Genomic DNA, 17,873 nt, shown 5'->3' with positions numbered 1-17,873 from the left:
AAACAGCAATTAGCAACAGGTCATGCTATAATTGGAGAGTCTGTTGCAGTTGGCTACCTCTTACTGAATGCCACCAGTAAGTCATCAAGTATCTGGGCTAAGTAGGGGATTAGTTTGGGAAGCAAGTGCTTTCAGGCACAGTTAGGACTGTTTGGGAACATGCAGATCTTTTTCTTTGCCTCCCTTTATCCTAGCAATTAACGTAACACAAGGCTCTCAAGTGGCACTTGCCTCTCTCTTAGTTGCGTGAAATCTTGAACAAAAGCTCCAAACGGGTCTCTTGAGTGATTAAATCTCATCTGAAAGAGCTTGAAGTCTCAGGGGGTACAAAGGAGTAATTCTTCTCTCTCACAGAAAGGAAAGTTCTGCTCCTCCGGCACAGGTTTGTATTTTACATACGTCTTTTTTTTTTTTTCCCCCCTCCTTCTTGCTATTTTAAGAATCAAGTTTCTATTGTCTGAACATCAGAAGTTTCTCTTGCTTAGACAGGCAGTGAGATTCTGGCACCTTATATGCGAAAGGAAAGAAAATACCTCAATCAGTTACTGCATTCAGGGGTTTTTGCTGAATCTTCCTTCCACTGAATGATTTGCTGTGTGTAAAGAATGGAGGACTGAAATCAGTGACTAGAGACGGCAAATAAGTGCTAGATAAATGCCACACACATCAGTCTGGATACATTACTCAATCTTCGCACCCTTGGATGCTCCTGCAATGCCTTCACGCTGCAGTTTCATCTTCGCAATCATGCCTTGCCCCTCCATTAGCCCGACTGTCTGGAGCGGCTCCCATTTCTCTTTCCCTTCAGCAGACTGGCTCACAGATTTTGCCTTGCCATTATCTGCAGAGATTTGCCTCCCGATAGTGCGTGTGGTCATGCTGCGCTGCTTGACTGCAGCAGTCGTAATCGGTACAAGTGAAATATATGCATCTTCTTGCTTGTCTGAATTTGCCTCGTTTCAGCTTTCAGTCCCCAGAATGTCTTCTGCTGCCAGGATTGTCCTGTCACCGCTGTCCTGTTTCTTAAGTATGTACTTGCAGGACATATTCCAGTCCTTCAGCCTCTCCTGGGAGAAACTAAATAGATTACTCTCCAGAAGCACCCTATGGTAAAAACATCTCTTCCAGTTCTCTCGTAAGGCTTGTGGCTTTTCTCCTATGTATTTCCAGCTATCCAGCATCTTATATATATCAACATCAGCATGGAGTAAGGTACCATAGCAGCCTCATACCTGCTTTCTCATTTCAAGATCCTGCTTAGAATTATGTTAGCCACAACAAATGGCAGTAGGCACTTGCATTGAGCTGACAATGAGCAGAGATTTTCTGTTTTCATTTTCTTTTCAGAGTCAGCTCTTTCCAAGGCCAAATTGTCCCTGTCCTGTGAATACTGCCTTTATTTTTCGCTTCCAGGTATGTTGCCTCATCTTGGCTATACTCAAATGAATATTATTTTCTTGCAAAATGTATCCAAGCTATCCAGATTGCTCCGTATCAGTATGCTGCCTGTTAAATTTATTGATCCCCCTGATCTTGGTCACCAGCAAACTCTTAATTGATAATTTCAAGAGATTTTTCCTTGACATGGGTAAAACACTGAGTAGCAGAAAACTTCTAACAGATTCCCAGGGGACCATGCTAAAACCAAAATTGTTAGGCAGCATTTCCATATCTGCATGTATATTTGAAACCTCTCACTATACTGGGTTTAACTCTGCTCAAGTGTCCTGTATGGCATTGGTATTGTCCTTGCTTCTTTATCAAAACATCATGTAACACCAAATCAAATGCTCTTCTGAAACCAGAGAATATAGCAACTTATTACAGCAGTATTGTTGTTGATTATCACTGAAAATATCAAGATGGCAAATTTATTCTCCTCTAATCCACACTGATTTGCCAAATTCTATTCCTCATCTTTAATTCTTGATGAATTGTATTCTTTATGAGCTATTTTATTATTGTGCTGGAGAGCAATCTTGAATTGACAGGCTTATAATTACCTAGATTATCCACTTTATTCTTCCAAAATATTGTTACATTTTTTTGTTAACTCTCATTGTCCAAGTGTACTGCAAATAAAGATCAACCATGTGTAAAGTTCCTTACCCAGCTCTGTGAAAAGCCTTTTTAAAGAAAAAGGTGGCATTATCTGGACTTGCTAATTTTGAAGTCTCTAGCATTAGTAACTGCTGTTTAACATTTTGTTTAATATCTGTGGGGATGAAAAAGTTCATCACATAATATGGCTCCCAAAAATAGAACAGAAATACTTATTGGTGGTGTCTGCTTTTCCTGAATCATGGTCAACAGCTCCACCATTTTCCAGCTGATCAGCCTAACTTTTAATATTTCTTTTCTTCCCGATATGCTCAAAATCACCCTCTTCTGCAGCCTACAGATTTGTCTACAACTTTCTGACCATTCCCAAGCTTTTACTCTATATCCACAGCTACCAGCTTCCCCTTTCTCCTCATTACAGTATTTTTTGAAAATACTACACAGCTGTGACATCCGACCCATGCCTCCTTACGGGGTTGTTGGCATGGAGGCTTCTCTGTGCTGCAGGTCTGTGACCTGGTGGCTATCACTCTCTTCTGTTTACATCCTTCCTTCTGTTTTAGCTCACTGTTTTCAGCTGTGTTAAAAACATTAGATATTGTCTAAACTCTTTAATGCATATGTCTGCCTCTTCATATGCTTTGGCTTTTTCTGTTTGCTTCTCAGAAACATAAAGAGCTGCCACGATCACCATTTCTTAATCCAGTAAACATTTTCTCTTAGTGTAGCACCATGATGTCCCATGTAGAAGCCTTGGCCAAATGCACTCATGCTCATCCTTTCTGCTACGATACATCTACTCTGTAGAGTTGATGCCTGGTCTAGGGTAACTGTCTGCTGCTCTAGCACACCTCATCCTCAGTGGGATGCACATCCAAAATTCTCTCCAGTACCACCAGAAACGAGGGGTGAAGCCTTCTGCATTGAAGTCCTGCCAGATTTTCAGTTCCTTCCTTCCTCGGGGGATCTGCTGATTCCCTGCAAAACTAAAGCAAGCAGGGGGATTAGGAAGCCTGCACTTCACTAGCAATGCAACGCAGGACGCCATTACCATGGTTCTCCCACGAGGGAAGCAATGGCACAGGGTACGCTGTCTATATTTCAGGGAGTAGCAGCCTGAAATGAGCAGAATTTGAAAAATGCGCTTGTCCAAAGTACATGTGCTGGTAGAAATAACTGTTCTCTGTGAAACCATTGAAAATGAGCCACATGACATCTCATAGCTGCCAGGTGTCTGGTGCCAGACACAATTAGCGTCTGGACAGCTTGTTTTACCTGGAGAGTCTGGCTGATGAGAACTCACAGCCCACCTAAAGCATATTCTGTCATTCTTACTTTGGAAATAACCATCTGAAAGCAGCTTGCCCTATAAGCTCATTTATCTTCCCCCGCCCTCCCCATCAGGAGAGCCATAAGGCTCACAGCTTTAGCCCACCAAAAAATGACTTCTAGGGTCAACCCTCAAGTTCTCATAGCTCCAAGTTTATTTTGGTTTCTTCATTTTTAACAACCTGAGAAGGATTCAGTGATTTAGTAATTTAATTTTAAAGAAATTGAAAACATCAGCAGCACCTTGGAAGGTACTGAGCTCAGCATAGCTTGACCATCCACATGCATGCTTCCAGACCCAACTTCTACTCAGCACCTGCCAATATGGCTCTTGGCCCAGCCCTGCCCTTTATAGGACAGCAGGGCTGGGCCTGACTTACAAATACCTGCTCTTGATGGGCTCACCTATTGCTTCCACCTGGGATGATGAGCTGGCAAAGCCTGCAGCTGGGATACAGGCTCTTGTTTGAGTTCTCTTGCCTTAGACTGCTGCTAGCAGGGCAAGGGTAGTGGCATGGCTGCTGGTACAGCCTGGGTAGTGAATCCACAGTGATGGTTTTAGCTGCTTTCTCACAAGAAAAATTGTGTACTCCAGTTGTTCTCCTCTGACCACTGCTGGAGAAGGTCACTGCTTTATTGCTGCACTGTGTAAGTACCTACACTCATCTCAAAGTAGTTCTGTTACTGCTATGAAATATTTGGAGCAAGTTTTCTGTAGGTAACTTCAGAGCCTGGGTGCTGAGAATGTATTATAGCACATTCCCCCTTGCATCTTCTCCATCTTTAAAGTAATTAATTAATTAACCTTTTGACTTTCGCTGATGGTATCAGCTTCTTAACCAGAAAGGATGATGGCTGTGTACTTTATGTATTTTCTACAGATCTGGAGAATCACGTGGTCTGTTGGGGACTGTGATTATTTTAGCTTGCTGCTCAACTAACTAATTTCTTGAAGTGACCCAGAGGCAGATCAGGTTTAAGATGAACATACGCAGCCAGTTTTCTCTCCAGAAGCTGTCATCCTTTAATGGAGTGTAAAGAAATGGCAGCAGAGACATGAGTTGGTCGGGTTGGTTACTTGTATCTGCCGCTCAGAGCTCGGGGGATTTTGTCTCTGTCTCATTTTCTAAAATGTCTGGTGGAGTCCTGGCATTTCCACCCCGGCACAGGGGCAGCCGAATCCCCCCGGCTCTGGTCTGCCTGTGGCAATCAAGAAAGTTGATGAGAAAGTGTGAATGTGTTGCGATGAGTTAAACTGTGTGAGCTCAGGGCCCTCGCCCAGAGAGATGTCTGTTGGCAGCAGCTTCCTGCTTGCATTGGTTTATTTGTCTTAACCCCCCCATGTGTAAAGAGGTTTGGGGGTTTTTGTTTGTTGGATTTTGGCGTTTTTTGTTTTTAGCAAGGGCAGTGCTGATGTCAGAGCAGGTCTGTTGGCCCCCTTGGGCAGGAGGGGGTAAGGTCTGTGCCCGTAGGCTTTCACCCCACGGGTTATAAATTTCCAGCTAAGCTTCTGTGAGATGTCCTCTGCTGCAAAGGTGTTCAGACAGATGCACCCCAAAACTTCCCGCCAACAGTCAGTTTAGTCAGACAAAAGTAACAGGGAATCTCTAATGCTCGCGATTTAAAGCTTCACCTAAACCCTTCGCACAGCTGAAATCACAGAAGATGTAATTAAGCACAACCCTACTGATTTCTTAGTCATAGTTACACAGGAATAATTACAGCAGAGATACCTAGGCCAGGAAATGCTCTTGTTTCTGCTGAAGTCCAAGGGATGCAGAACCGTAAACACAGCGACTGGCGTGTCTCGGTGCCAGGCTTCAAAGCAGGAGGTTATTTCCTGCTTGCATTTCACAAGCCGCAAAGCCATCTTATGGCAGCAATAAAAATAAAGCAGAGGAATTTTATTCCAACACAATAAAATTATAGTCATGCATGACCTCCAGGTGGGGAGCGGAACACGTCCGCCACACGATGACCCATGTAGGAAAGCGGGCAGGAGTTGAAGGTAGCGCAAAAGACGAGTTATGCTCCAGTCCTTCGCGTCGTGCCGTGAATGAATCACGGTGCCCGCAGTGCGGCGGCAGCCGCGGAGGGCTCCTCTCCGCAGAGCGGGATGAGGAATCTTTCCTGGCTTGCTCATCCGCTTTGACTCACGGTTCCTCCCCTCGGCCTGGGTGAGACAGCACTACCCGCGCCGTGTTGCAGCCAGGACGCGAATCCGAATGGGGGACGAAAACGGGTGGAAGAGGCTTGCCTGCGCAGCTGGTGGAGCGAAGAACAGCATCGCGTGTTGCAATGCGGTAGCTGGGAGCGACCCCAGGCTCTCCCCGTGAGCTTTCAGCGCGCGGCGGCAGGCGGGAGATGGTTCCTTTCGCTGCTCTTCCCCTCGGCTCTCTCGAGGCGGCAACTGCCGGCGCGTACTCGTTAGCAGAGCTCACAACAGCACAGCAGCGTGTCCCTGTGATGAGGTGATTGCCCGTGGTAATGTGCGTTTTCCACGGGTCGTTTTCAGTTTGCTTTGGAGCGGGGTAGCTTTTTAAACAAGAGCCTGCAGCCTTAGGCTGCTCCAAACCAGAGGGTTCCCATTGAGTGACGTGGTCGCTGCCCATCGCCATGTTCGTGTTGGGTGTGAGCTCACCTGTGCCGTGGGACCAGCAGCACTTGTCCCTAATGCTCCTTTGCAGAAGGAGGGCACTATATGGGCTAGTAGTTTGTTAGAGAATTGGTAAAAGCGAGGATCTCCGGTAAAGCGCGGCGCCGCGCTCAGCTGCGGCGAGCACCGGGTCACCGTGCGCGCGCAGCCGTCTGCAGAGGCAGAGCTGAGTTGGTGGCAGAGCTGGGCACCCTGTGGCTCATCCAGCGAGCTGTGAGTTGCCTTCAGTACCGTCACGCCGTGTCAAAGCTGGAGGATTTCCCTATTTCCTGGCATTTATGGTGTGCGTTTCTCTTCTGTGTAAACGAAGTCAGTTTGTGTGACTGCAGGCACAGGAAGCACAGCTGGTGCCTTTCTGGGGCAGTGGTTTCCACACCCGGGGTCTGTGCTGGTGTGAGAACAAGAGTAGCCAGAAAGTGTGTTTTCTAGGGAGGGAAAATGTACAGTGAACTATGGGGAATTTTTATGACGTGTGAGCCAGAAGGAAACGTGGTAGCCCTGTACAAATCCCCATCGAACACATGCATGGTTTCTAGTCCTTTGCGGTGACGAGCAGCACTAACATTGTGGCTTGTCCTTGCAAACGCTTTTGGACAGTGTCTTGGAAATCATGCCCACCTGTGTTTCCACCCACACTTCTGATGCACTCGCTGAACTCAACCACCCTTCTTGCCTTCGTTTGTTGATTGATCTCTCTTACTGTGTCTTGGTCTTTTATTTAAGAGACCCATGGTCTCACGCTGGATGTTTCTCTTGGCTTCCTATGCTGAGGGCTTGATATTGCAGTCAAAGACTTGGAGCATCTTGATTACCAACTGATAGTTATTGCTAAAGGTGGGAGCAGCGAGTCGTGAAATTTCATAATACTAATGTCACAGTAAATAACCCCTCAGGTTTTATAGCTGCTTTCTCTCCTCAGACCTCTCATACAAACGTAGCACGGTATAGACAAGGATCTTGTACGGGTGTCTGCACTGGACCAAAGTCACCCTTGAACAGCCCATAGAAACTTCACTGCTGTAAAGTCCAAGAGAACAGGTAGGCAGAATTGCTTCCACGTGCCCTTTCCAAGGGAGCAGCCCTTATATTGTGCTGTCCATTAGTATTTTTTTGGTACTCAAACGTGGAATTTAAACTTCCATTTTTCAAAGCGCAGAATACTTTGATGTAAGGTTGAGAAGGCACGCAGGTTACGGCTGGGAGGCTGCGAAGGCCAGACTGACATGAGGAAAAGCCTGCCTGTCCGCGAACAGGCGAGCACAAGGTGCTGGCTTCCGCCGCGACCCGCCTGCGACTCCCGTGTCCCTCGGGAGCATGAGCCCGTTAAACGCAGCACCTGTGGTTTGGGTCATCAAGCCAGAGGCACCCTCCGGGAGCTTAAAGAGCTGTTTTGAAAAATAACCCTTCAGTGAAGAGACATTTCTTGTGGTTTTTTTCTATTTAAAGCTGGCCTCCATTTTCTTTTTCAGGTGATGTGTCATGTCTAGCTTTTTATTTTGCTCCATTTAAGCCGAGTGCTGCATTTTAACCTGCTGGAATGACGTTTGATTAAAATCAGTCCAGCAATGTGTCTCTGCTGACAACTGAGGGACTTCTTATCAGCTTTGTCTTTAGTGGGGAGAAGAGACAGCAGTGACAGAGAAGGCAAGAAGTGCTGTGGGAGGGGGAAGTGCCTTTATCAGAAATGGGTGGTGGAAACGGAAATATTTTATCTGGGAGCGAACAAGTTGGATCACTCTGGTATTTCCTACTCCTCAAGTGTTGTCATGAGCAGGATATTCTCTTGCAACACTTGGAGGGCTTTGGACTGCTCTGCAGTGATGAGCAAGAAATTATTTTTGGATTGAGGTGACTGTCACTCCGCAGCATCAGTTTAATATGACTTGTCCGGTTAGTCTCTGCTAACAACTTCTCTTTCTCTGATAATGACAAAGATGGAGCTATGATAAAAATCACAACCCCTAGTGTGAAATGTGGTGGGAATTCGAGCAACAGCTTTTTTATTCAATCACAGCTTTAATTTGGCAGATGTTCACTACAGAAAGTGAGGAGCCTCTTGAAATCACAGATTCAGCCTCTTGAAATCACAGATTCAGATAGTAGTAATAGCCTTTATTTATGTTAGAGTGATTCCTCTGGCCTCAATCAGGAATCACAAATACTGGATGAAAGCTAAATGACTCTCTGTACTTCCAAGAACTTATACTCTGAGATGTGGAGGACAGCAGTGTCCAGGGGAAGGCTAAACAGGCTGTCCAAACATCTGCGATAGCTTTTTTTATCAGTGCCCTGCTCTGTGTTACCCAGTAACAACGGGTGTCTGCAGGACATCTACGCTGAAGTCAGAGGCTGCATCCAGTCATGGTCCCTGCACACCATACTCAGCTCTAAAAAGACAAAGCTGGCAAAGGATGGGGAAAAAGGGCCTTTTTTTAACCTTACATGTATAAAGAGAAGAGTGAAGTCTGAGAACTGCAGTGAGAAGTCCAGTTCTTCACAAATGGCATGAGACACTCAAAAACTGAATTTAGGGTTTTTCTTTATATCCCCCTCCCTCCTCTGTAGTGCAGTAGAGCAGAAGGAAAAGTATGACATTTGTCTGTAGGTAAAATAAAATGGGCTTTTCAGACTGCTCACGCTACCCTAGGCACAGCTTCGTTTAAGGTGTCACAAACGATGAAGCAGCGGAATCCAGCACTGCAGGAAATGGAGGTGTAAGTTTTTCAGTGACTCAACTCTTCTCTTGTCATCAGCTCAGCAGTGACAGAAAGTGGAACTAGATGGGGCTTGAGTGGGATGGAAATAAATCAGCTGAAGAATGTGTCAGTGTCTCAGTTGATCAGGGCCTTGCAAGGAAAATGTCTTGCAAGACTGGTGTGGCTATTGCTGTCATCTGGTGGGACATTTTCATCTCTACTGGGCAGACCAAGGCCACCACATAGAGCAAGCTAGTTTGTGACCACTTAAGAGACAGGATTAGCTGTTGGCCACCGGCTAAATCCTTATGGTCTTTGAGAAGTGAATTCTTTAACACCTTAAAACCACTGAGTAAAATTTCCCAAGAGTCCTTACAGCTTGGTTGGGAAGATACGCCTGTTCATCCATCTCTTCATTGGGTTTTCCCTTTCCTACCCCCAACACTGTGGAGATGAGGAGGAGAAGGGGCGGAGGTAGGGCAGCATCTGCTAAGGTGGCTTGGTGGTGTGTCAGGTGAGGGAGTGAGGCACAAGCGTGCAGCTGCTCTCATCTTGACACATGGATGATTTCCGATTCCTCTGAATGCCGTCAGTGCAGCCTTGCCGAGGCTTCTTATGGGATTGCCTTTCCCCAGTCAGAGCCAGTCTGCTGTGCAGTGATGGCTAGGACTAGTCATACACATAGCTATATCTGTCTTGCTCTAGGTGGCAGTGACTAGCGGAAAATAAAATAAGATGAGGAGTTTTTGCCTCACAGGGGAAGTCTACGGAGCTGTCACGTCAAGCCTGCTGGAGATGCTATGCCTGTATTTTTTCCATTAAAAATTGTTGTGCTTTGCTGAAGTGAAAATACTGCCAAGAGTACTGACTTCAGTTAAGTTTCTCTGGGAGAACAGTTCTTTGTGAAGGCTTTTTTGTTTGTTTGTTTGTTTTAAGAGTTCCATGTTTGATTTTATTTTTTTTAAATCCTCATATGGAAATTTTCAGTTATTGTAGAGGTCTCTATGATAGCATGATGGTACAGATGTCGTGTAACTTCAGTGCACATTAAAATTACAAAATTTTGCAGAGAAATAAAGGAAACAAGATTGACACCAAACTGGAATTTTGACATACAATATCACTGAAAAAATTTCTTCCATTTTGTAGGAGTTATCAAAATCAATTTTGTGCTGACACCTGAAAGAGTGAAACCATTTCACTTCACTGCCTGAATTTAGCCCCTTGTGGTAACCAAAGTCCTTGGGTAGGTTACTGCGGTGAGCTTTTCATTGCACCAAATCCAAAGAGGGCACATACGAGAAGACTCATTTTGAGACGTATCTGGAGAGCGGAGGCTCAGCTTGACTCTCCCCCCTGGCCATCAGGGCAGACCCGTGTCTGAGCAGGAGCCTGTGCTAGAAGCTGGGAACCAGATTTTTATGAGGAAACCAGAGCTGGAGCCCCACTCGGGTTCCCTGGCAGGTTGTGAGTGGGGCCGCTCTCGGCAAGCCCAGGACGGGAGGGCTCTGGAGCTCAGGAAGGGAAGCATGAAGCTGAAGCTTCTATAGCATGGGGAAGCTCAGCCCATGCTATAGAGCAGGGACTGCTCACGAGCTGTTGGAAACTGGACGTGCAGGTCCAGGAAAAGGTGACTTGGCTGCTGTGATGTGCATGGCTCCATGTGCCTGTAATCACCGTCATACACAACGGCAGAGAAGCTCTTTTGTGCTGAAGGGAATATATATATGATGGGCTGGATGGTATAAGGGTTGAGTTAGGAGGCCAGTGTTATCTTTATGAGGTAGAGGACAGCTTCCTAATTGAGTATGAGTAATCACTTTAATAACAAAGAATAGCAGCGGGCCCTCTGTGTGAGCCAGATATATTTACAGAATAACTCGTGGGGATCTTTTTATTACATGATATTGACGTCATTTTTCTTTCTTTGTTGGGACTCCAATGACTACAAGTCTAACCACTGAGGTCTCATGGGGAGAGGCAAAAGGGAAGGAAGAACCGATTTTAAAATCCATTACAGAAAAGCTGACAAAACCAAAATAATGTCGTTGGTTTAGTGTCCTTTCATTATGTGTTCATTATATGCTTCGTCGTATAGGGAAAGATGAAAGTACTAACAGCCCTTAAAACACCGCAGGTCTCCTGTACGGTGGTGGGAAGTTTCCGATCCTGGAGGGCCGTTGTGTTAAAAGCATTGCCCATTCAGACCCAAATGTTGCTTGTTTCTGTATTTGTGGGGAAAACCAGAACATGTTTGTGGGGAAAAAAAAAGAATGTTCTCAGGGCTGCAGAGTTTAAAAATATATAAAGAATTATAAGAAAAAAATACAGTGTAGGTGAGGTGCACTATAAGAAATGTGGTTGCTGGCTGTCACCTAACAGCACGGTGAGATGTAGGTCCTAGTGTTATCAAAAGCCTTAAAGCCTTCACTTTTTTCCTATTTTGTACCAAAAATGTATTTCTACTGTATAAATGGACACAGAACAAATGAAGAAAATACTAAGGGAAACAACGTTTTCCTGTGTTTTTAAGCGTGTCACGCTTGCAGTGACCGAAGGAAGAGTAATGCTAGTGCCTACGTGGAGAAGTACATTTTGACGAATAGGCAAGACAACAATTCTGATTGTACTGGAATTTTGAGTTTTGCTTGGTTTAGAAAATTTCCTCAGGTACCACTTAAGCCCTGATACTGAAGGGAGCATGGGGCACTGAGACAGTGCAGATAGGTGACATTTTTTCTGTCTTCGCTTATTCCTACCCTCTGCTCTTGCTGGCTCCTGCACACACACGTTTCCCACGTAATTCAGAACTGTAACAGGCATGAACTACAGCAAAGCAGTTTCATAACTTCCCACTGGAGCAGTAAATACTAAAGCCTTTCTCCTGCATTGCAGAGGAACAATTTCCCTCGAATCAGTGTCAACAAAATTTGACCATTTTCCTGGTGGCATATCTGTGCTATCTCAACATTAGGATCAGTTTAATATCTGTATCTTATGTTCCTGCTCGGAATCATCTTGGTGGGGTTTGGTCAACGTCTTTGTGCCTCCACTGTAAACTGAGATGACACCTTGCTTTTGAAGGATGCTGTAAGGCAGAATTAACCAGTGCTTCCAAGCTCTGCTGGCAGGCAGAGGAGATGGGCCAAGATCTCGTGTGTTTTGATAGAGTGTTCTCTTTGGTTCATATTTATAATTTTTGAAATGACAGGACAGGGAAGAACGGGTTCCTGTCCCCATTGAAACAAACACCAGATCAGACCTATTCTGATGTATTTGCGTCTGAATTAACTGAAATTAATTTAACCTATATGCCAAACAAATGAATTACTTGAAGTGGTTACTTAAACCTCTTTGGAAACGAAAAAATTAGGTTTCTCTTTGTCTATTTGAGCTCAGAGACTATTGGTTGTATTTTTATATCCTCAAGACCATCTTCAAGGATATTCTTCCCACATCTTTGCCAGACAGCCATCCCAGCAGCCTGCGAGCCGTTTTCTTCTATGGAAGAACTACAGAGCAGGAGCACACGAGAGTGCTTTCCGCCCCGCCAAATTGAAGTTGGAGGTCAGGTCTTAGGGACACAGAGGTGACTTGATCAGAAACTCTAGACCTCTCGCCCTTATATTTACTAAATACAGCGTTAGTCTTCAAGTCACCAGATTCCAGAGTGCCCTTAGAAACACCAGTTGAAGGCTTAAGCTGTAACTAGTGGCCAAATTCTGAAGGCTTCCACCCTTGGATAAAAACATCCTTTTGCCTCGAGTAAGTTTTGCTTGCAAAACTGTGTATAGTCTACACCTACTGAAGTACTAATTCTGGTAAACACCGAACGAGGCCTGGATACTGGGTGTTCACATGCAGGGCAAACCTGGCATCATATCTAGGAAGTCTAAGTCAGTATTATTACAATTTTTTCTTTGAAGCCAAGTAACCACAATGGCATTATTTGTATTTGAGTTTTATTAATAATAGTGCCACGGTGTGGCATTATCCTTGGCTCTCTAGAGACATAACACAAGGGGCAATCAACAGTCTGAAGTGCTCAGAAACTTACCCTATTTTTTTTTTTCCACTGGATTAATAGCAGCAAATACACAAACTCTTTATTAAGATGGTGCATTCATTTATTTGGAGTCATGATGGAATTTTAATAGAATAAAAAATTCCATTAATATTTATATCACTTAGTGTTACTGGGAGTAAGTACATTTATTTTAACTTGAGCTGCAAATCATTTAGTTCTTTGTAATTACAGTACTGCTATTAAGTATTCATAAGGCTGTACAATATACTGTCACAGGAAACCCATTTTAATTTGGTGGTAAGTCAATGTTTTAATTTTTTGTAAAAACAGAAACCAATTTACCAAGCATTCTGGCCTGTGTTTTCCCAGCCAGGTTTTGCAAGCCTTCTTCAGTTGACTGCGTTTAAACTACTTTTTTGTTACTTTGAAAGTTAGGAAGTTACCGTGAGAAGTCTTAGGTCCAGCGCAGCTTGCGTGCGTGCGTGCTGTTGCAGGTCATTTTGAATGTAAGCATAGGCTGAAAGAGGTCACACATCACAGTGCTCAGCTCCTCAGTGTCACCAGAATTGCAGCATAACATATTTTCATAAACTTCAGAAGAAGTTGGTCTTGGAGAACAAGTCTCAGTAATTTATGTTGCTTGCATTTATTTCTAGAAATAAGACTATTTCAGCTGAGAGCGCCTTTGACAAAATATGTAGCTGGATTTCTCTGAGGTCATTAGGGGTTTCACTTGCAGAAGGACCAGGCAGATTGACCCTTGGTATTGTTGTGTGTGTCCCTTTCCACACCAGCTGACTGGGTACCGCATGGTGTGCCGTGTGTATTGGTGTAATGCTTTGGGTTTGTGTCTTTTGAAATTATTTCCCTATTAATTAATTTGTGGTAATTAGAGAGAAGGAGTTGTTACCAGTTGAAGAGGCACTACACAGAATGGAGTTTTTCAACAAGTGACACAAGATGTCTGCAAAGGACTGTGACAGATACAGTCGGAGGTGTGATCTCTATCCTATGCATTGTTTCTTATGACTTCTGTGTGGTTTCTCCTTACCCCTATGGAAACTGAATATTTGGCCAGAAGAGCCTTTTCTCTGTGCCAGTGTAGCAGTCCTTACAGTATTTTACTACCTTGCTGCAGTTGAAACAATCCTCTGGGAGTCTAAATCCAAGAAGTCCCCAGCAGAAGTGATGATCACGGAGTGGATTAAAGGTTGATCTTAGCTTCCAGGCGAAGACCTGACTTCGCTCATGAAAGGGGGAATTTTCTTTTGTCATTTTCGGTAGAGCCAGCGTTCCCCTGGGACCTTGAAGCGCTCCTTACCCCTAGGTTACGCGTGAAGGGGTGTATACACAACCACCAAGGGTTATCTATTACTTCAGCCTGATTTCGTGGCTCCAGGCATGCACCTTAATGTGATACAAATACATTAGGGTAGATAACAGAAAATTGTGTTATGAGAGCTCTCTGCAATGGTATGACTTCCTTTTGACATGTCTACATAACTTCTGTTTTCAAGAGAAGCCAGGCCAGAGAGGCAAAATGCAGCACGTGGGAGTCTTCACTGGGGTAAATGTGCATCTGTGAGAGATCCTGTAACTTACAACTTCTTTTCCAACTCTCCCCATTGCAGGACGAGGTCTTTTCTATGGACATTGAACTCCCAGCTCCCTATGCCTATTGCCTGTGATGGAAGAACTCGATGTTAATGTGAGGTAAGATAAGCTACGTGGCTCCTCGTGTACTGTGTCTCATCCAGCTGGCGAGCTGCAGGGGCGCAGCGGCCGTATGGTGTGTTTGCGAAGCTGCAGGATGGTGTTTTCTGTTTGCCTGTAGAAGAAGGTGTCTGCTCATGCAGCAATGCCTGGTCGGGGGTTCCCTGGAGCTTCTGTGAGGATGTAGCATCGCCCAGGATGTAGCATCGCCCTGTTATTTGTGTAAATGTTGGATGTGGTGTAGTCAAGTCAAGGACTTCCTTGCAGTAGGATGGATAAGGCCCCATCAAAAACCAGGCACAAGCCCATCTGTGCCTGCTGAAAGTCTGATCCTAAGGTTTTGTGTTTTTTTTTTTCTTTTTGGTTCAATGGTCTAAAAACTTACAACCTCATTTCTGCTGCCTCATACTGGGGCAAGAAAAAAAAAAAGACATGTCTGAAGTAATTTCAAACCCCTGGGCACACTGTGGTATCAGTGAGAGACAAATTTCAGTATGGCTCATTTTGATCCTGGAAGTGAGATGGAAATTGTTCAAAAAGGCTGGAGATCCTGTTTGCAGCTGTCCCTGGGACACAGGGCTGGCATCGGCTCTGCCGTTCTCCCTCACGTCTGATCTGCAGGGACTTTCTGTAGGAATAGTATTTGCCCCTGTTGTTTCTTGATCTTTTGACCAGCCAGGCTGCTGGTGATGCTGAACTGTGTGGGGAGCTGAACTGAGACCCACCAAACTCACTTCACACAAGGACATCGAACTTCTGACCAAACCCATGTTGCTGGCCCAGACACAGGAGGAAGCAATATTCCGGTTGCAATGAGAGGTGTATGTTTCCATGAAGAGTTTTCTTAAAATCCACTCAGGGAGTGTCTTTTTGATGTCCAGGTTTTTATTTTGGGGAGTAATTCTTCACCCATCCTCTGCTTGGACACTCAAATGGCAAGTACATGTCTTGGAGAAAACTGGTCTGACAGAGACAGAGCAAATGTATGTAGCCTGGTCTTCCAGGAGACCTTTCTCTGAGGAGTTACTGAACAGAGATCAGGAGGAAAGACAGTACAGAAAAGGGAGGAACAGGGTCTTATACCTCAGAGGGAATCCTGTCGTGCCACCCTGTCCTCACAGCTTTCTAGCTCTTGGACTTTCAGGTTGGGATGTGCCTTCATGCTAGACACAACCCCCTCTCTCCAGTTGCATGCACAGAGTGAGATAATACATTTTCAAAGACAATTTCTGTTCTTAATGAGCCTCCTCAAAGTGCTATAGTATCAGAGGGAACATCTCTGGTCTTCATTCACCTACTCAAGTGTCGGGAAAGTCACCAGCAACTGCAGGTTGCTGCTTTAATGCACACTTAGCGGGTCGCATTTATAACCCGGTAATCAATGCTGAGAGGTAATGTGTTTTGCTTAATGAAATTTGTCTTGCCTTTTTAATACCAGAAGTGTAGTTAAACGCGTAGGCTACTGCTGTTACTCTGTAAAGGGAATTAAGGTGCTGACACCAGGCGATTTTCCCTACGATCTTTTCCTTCCTCTAAAGCCACTACGAAAAAATCTTCTGTTTCTCACTATGGTGAAAAAAATTCCCCACTATACATTTCATCATTCATAGAAGGAAAATCTGTCAGTTCATAAACACCAAGGGGCACGGAGAGATGGGCTCAGCAAGTGCCTGAACCACGAGTGCCTGGGCACAGGGAGGCTATACCGGCAGGGAAGTGTCACCTTATATTTACCTTACCCACATATTTTTTTCAGTAACGTACTGTTTGCCACTGGTGGAGACAGGCACTGAGTCGTCTGACCAACCATGGATGTTTTCAAGTGATCTATTGGAGTTTTGTAATTCACTATTTGTAGGAACCAACAGGTCATTATCTGTTTCCTCCTGGTTTTGAACTTTACTATAATTCCAATCATCCCTAATCCTGGCCCCAAAAAACCCAAACCAAGCCAGCCAAAAACCCATCCTTCCCCTAACCCCCCGAAAAAACAAACCCAAATAAACCAGATTCCTGTCAAATTAGGCTTTTTCTTCCTACCTGTGATACTTTCCGACATGTGATGTAGCCGTAACGCAATGAGACGTGCTTGGGAGGAAGGGGGTTTGGGTGCTCGGGGGGTGCTGGAGCGTAGGCAGAGCCGGGGGGGTCTCCTTCGGCCAGCTTGCTGTGGAAAACTCCTGTTGCACAGGCCTGGGGAAAGGCTTCTTTTTTTGGAAAGAGTCCCTCAGGAGACTGTTTTCTCCTGGAGACTGGTCAGTGTGGGCGGCTGGTGTGGTCTGACCCTGGCAGGGCAATGGAAGGATCTCTGAGGGGGAAATTCTTGTTTGATGAATTATTTCATCTGACTTCCCATTTAGATGTTAAAAGAGGCAACACAAGGTATTCTTGGGGACCTGCTCAGTGAAAATCCATGGGCATTTGAAAGCTCTCCTGAATCAATATTGATTCACCGTTCCCCAGCTGTTTTGATCAAACACTGTGGTCAGGTCTCACTTCGTTATACTTTAGGAATGATTTTATTCATTTGTTCCGAGGGGCTCTTTCTCAGCTGGACTAAGGCAGTCCTTCATTTTGTGTGTTTTGGTTGCATAAACAGTCACATGATTTTATTTTGACTCCACATTTTTCCAAACCATGAATTTTTGGTTTTGAGAGCTTTGCTTGTCAGCCAGCAGCACGTAGCTAATGTTTCTCCTTTATCTCCCCTGATTGCAGCTTTTTTTGCTGAGGTGTGAAATACCGAATGTTTTCTGTCGAAGCCAGGGACTTCCACGTGTTGTTTTCCAGAGTTGCACGCGGTGAGCCTGAGAGGTGGGAGCGCTTGGGTCCCCCCCTGCCCATGGCTGCTGGGCTCAGCGATGCTCCGGTGGGAAGTCTGCAGGAGAACGGGAGCAAAGCTTGGGGAAATGGGAGGTGCTTTGACAACATGGGGACAACAGGAGGATGGGATGACTTTGTTTAGAGCTGAGCCCTGTGGAAACAGCATGTCGCTCTTCGGTTCAGAGCAACAAGTCCTGCTCCAGCCAGCCGGGATGGCTGTGGGCACAGGGCTTCTGCCCTCGACAGGTTTTGATGAGGTGCCCCAGAGGATGGCAAGTGAGGAGTGGCTTTCCACCTCTGTAGCTACCTGAAGCATTGCAGGCAGATTCAACTGTACAGATGTTTTATTTCTGTGGAAAAATTTGGTTATGAATTTTACAAAAGCTGCAGTGTGATATTAGAGACATTCCTGGAAATTTTAGACAGTCTGCTTTGGGACTCGTATTTGTCACAGCTGAGGGGGGTGGCAGACTTAATTTTCTCTAATTCTAGAGTAGAAAAATAAATGACCTTACAAATATTTCCGATTTATATTTCATAGAATTTGTTAATTTTGTGTGACTTGGTG

The 17,873-nt window shown here is 45.0% G+C and overlaps 1 protein-coding gene across 1 annotated transcript in view; it reads left to right on the top strand.

The window, feature by feature from the left end:
- HTR4 (5-hydroxytryptamine receptor 4) overlaps positions 1–17,873 on the top strand; it is a gene marked incomplete at both ends in the record, with an annotated part of 145,046 nt that overhangs the window by 31,677 nt on the left and 95,496 nt on the right. The window contains 2 exon segments of the mRNA XM_082006449.1: positions 14,401–14,423; positions 14,427–14,482. Coding sequence (XP_081862575.1) covers positions 14,401–14,423; positions 14,427–14,482 — 79 coding nt within the window.

Source organism: Phaethon aethereus, assembly GCF_964289735.1.
Source record: "Phaethon aethereus genome assembly, chromosome: 14".
NCBI lineage: Eukaryota > Metazoa > Chordata > Aves > Phaethontiformes > Phaethontidae > Phaethon > Phaethon aethereus.
This window is presented reverse-complemented; position numbering and strand designations above follow the sequence as displayed.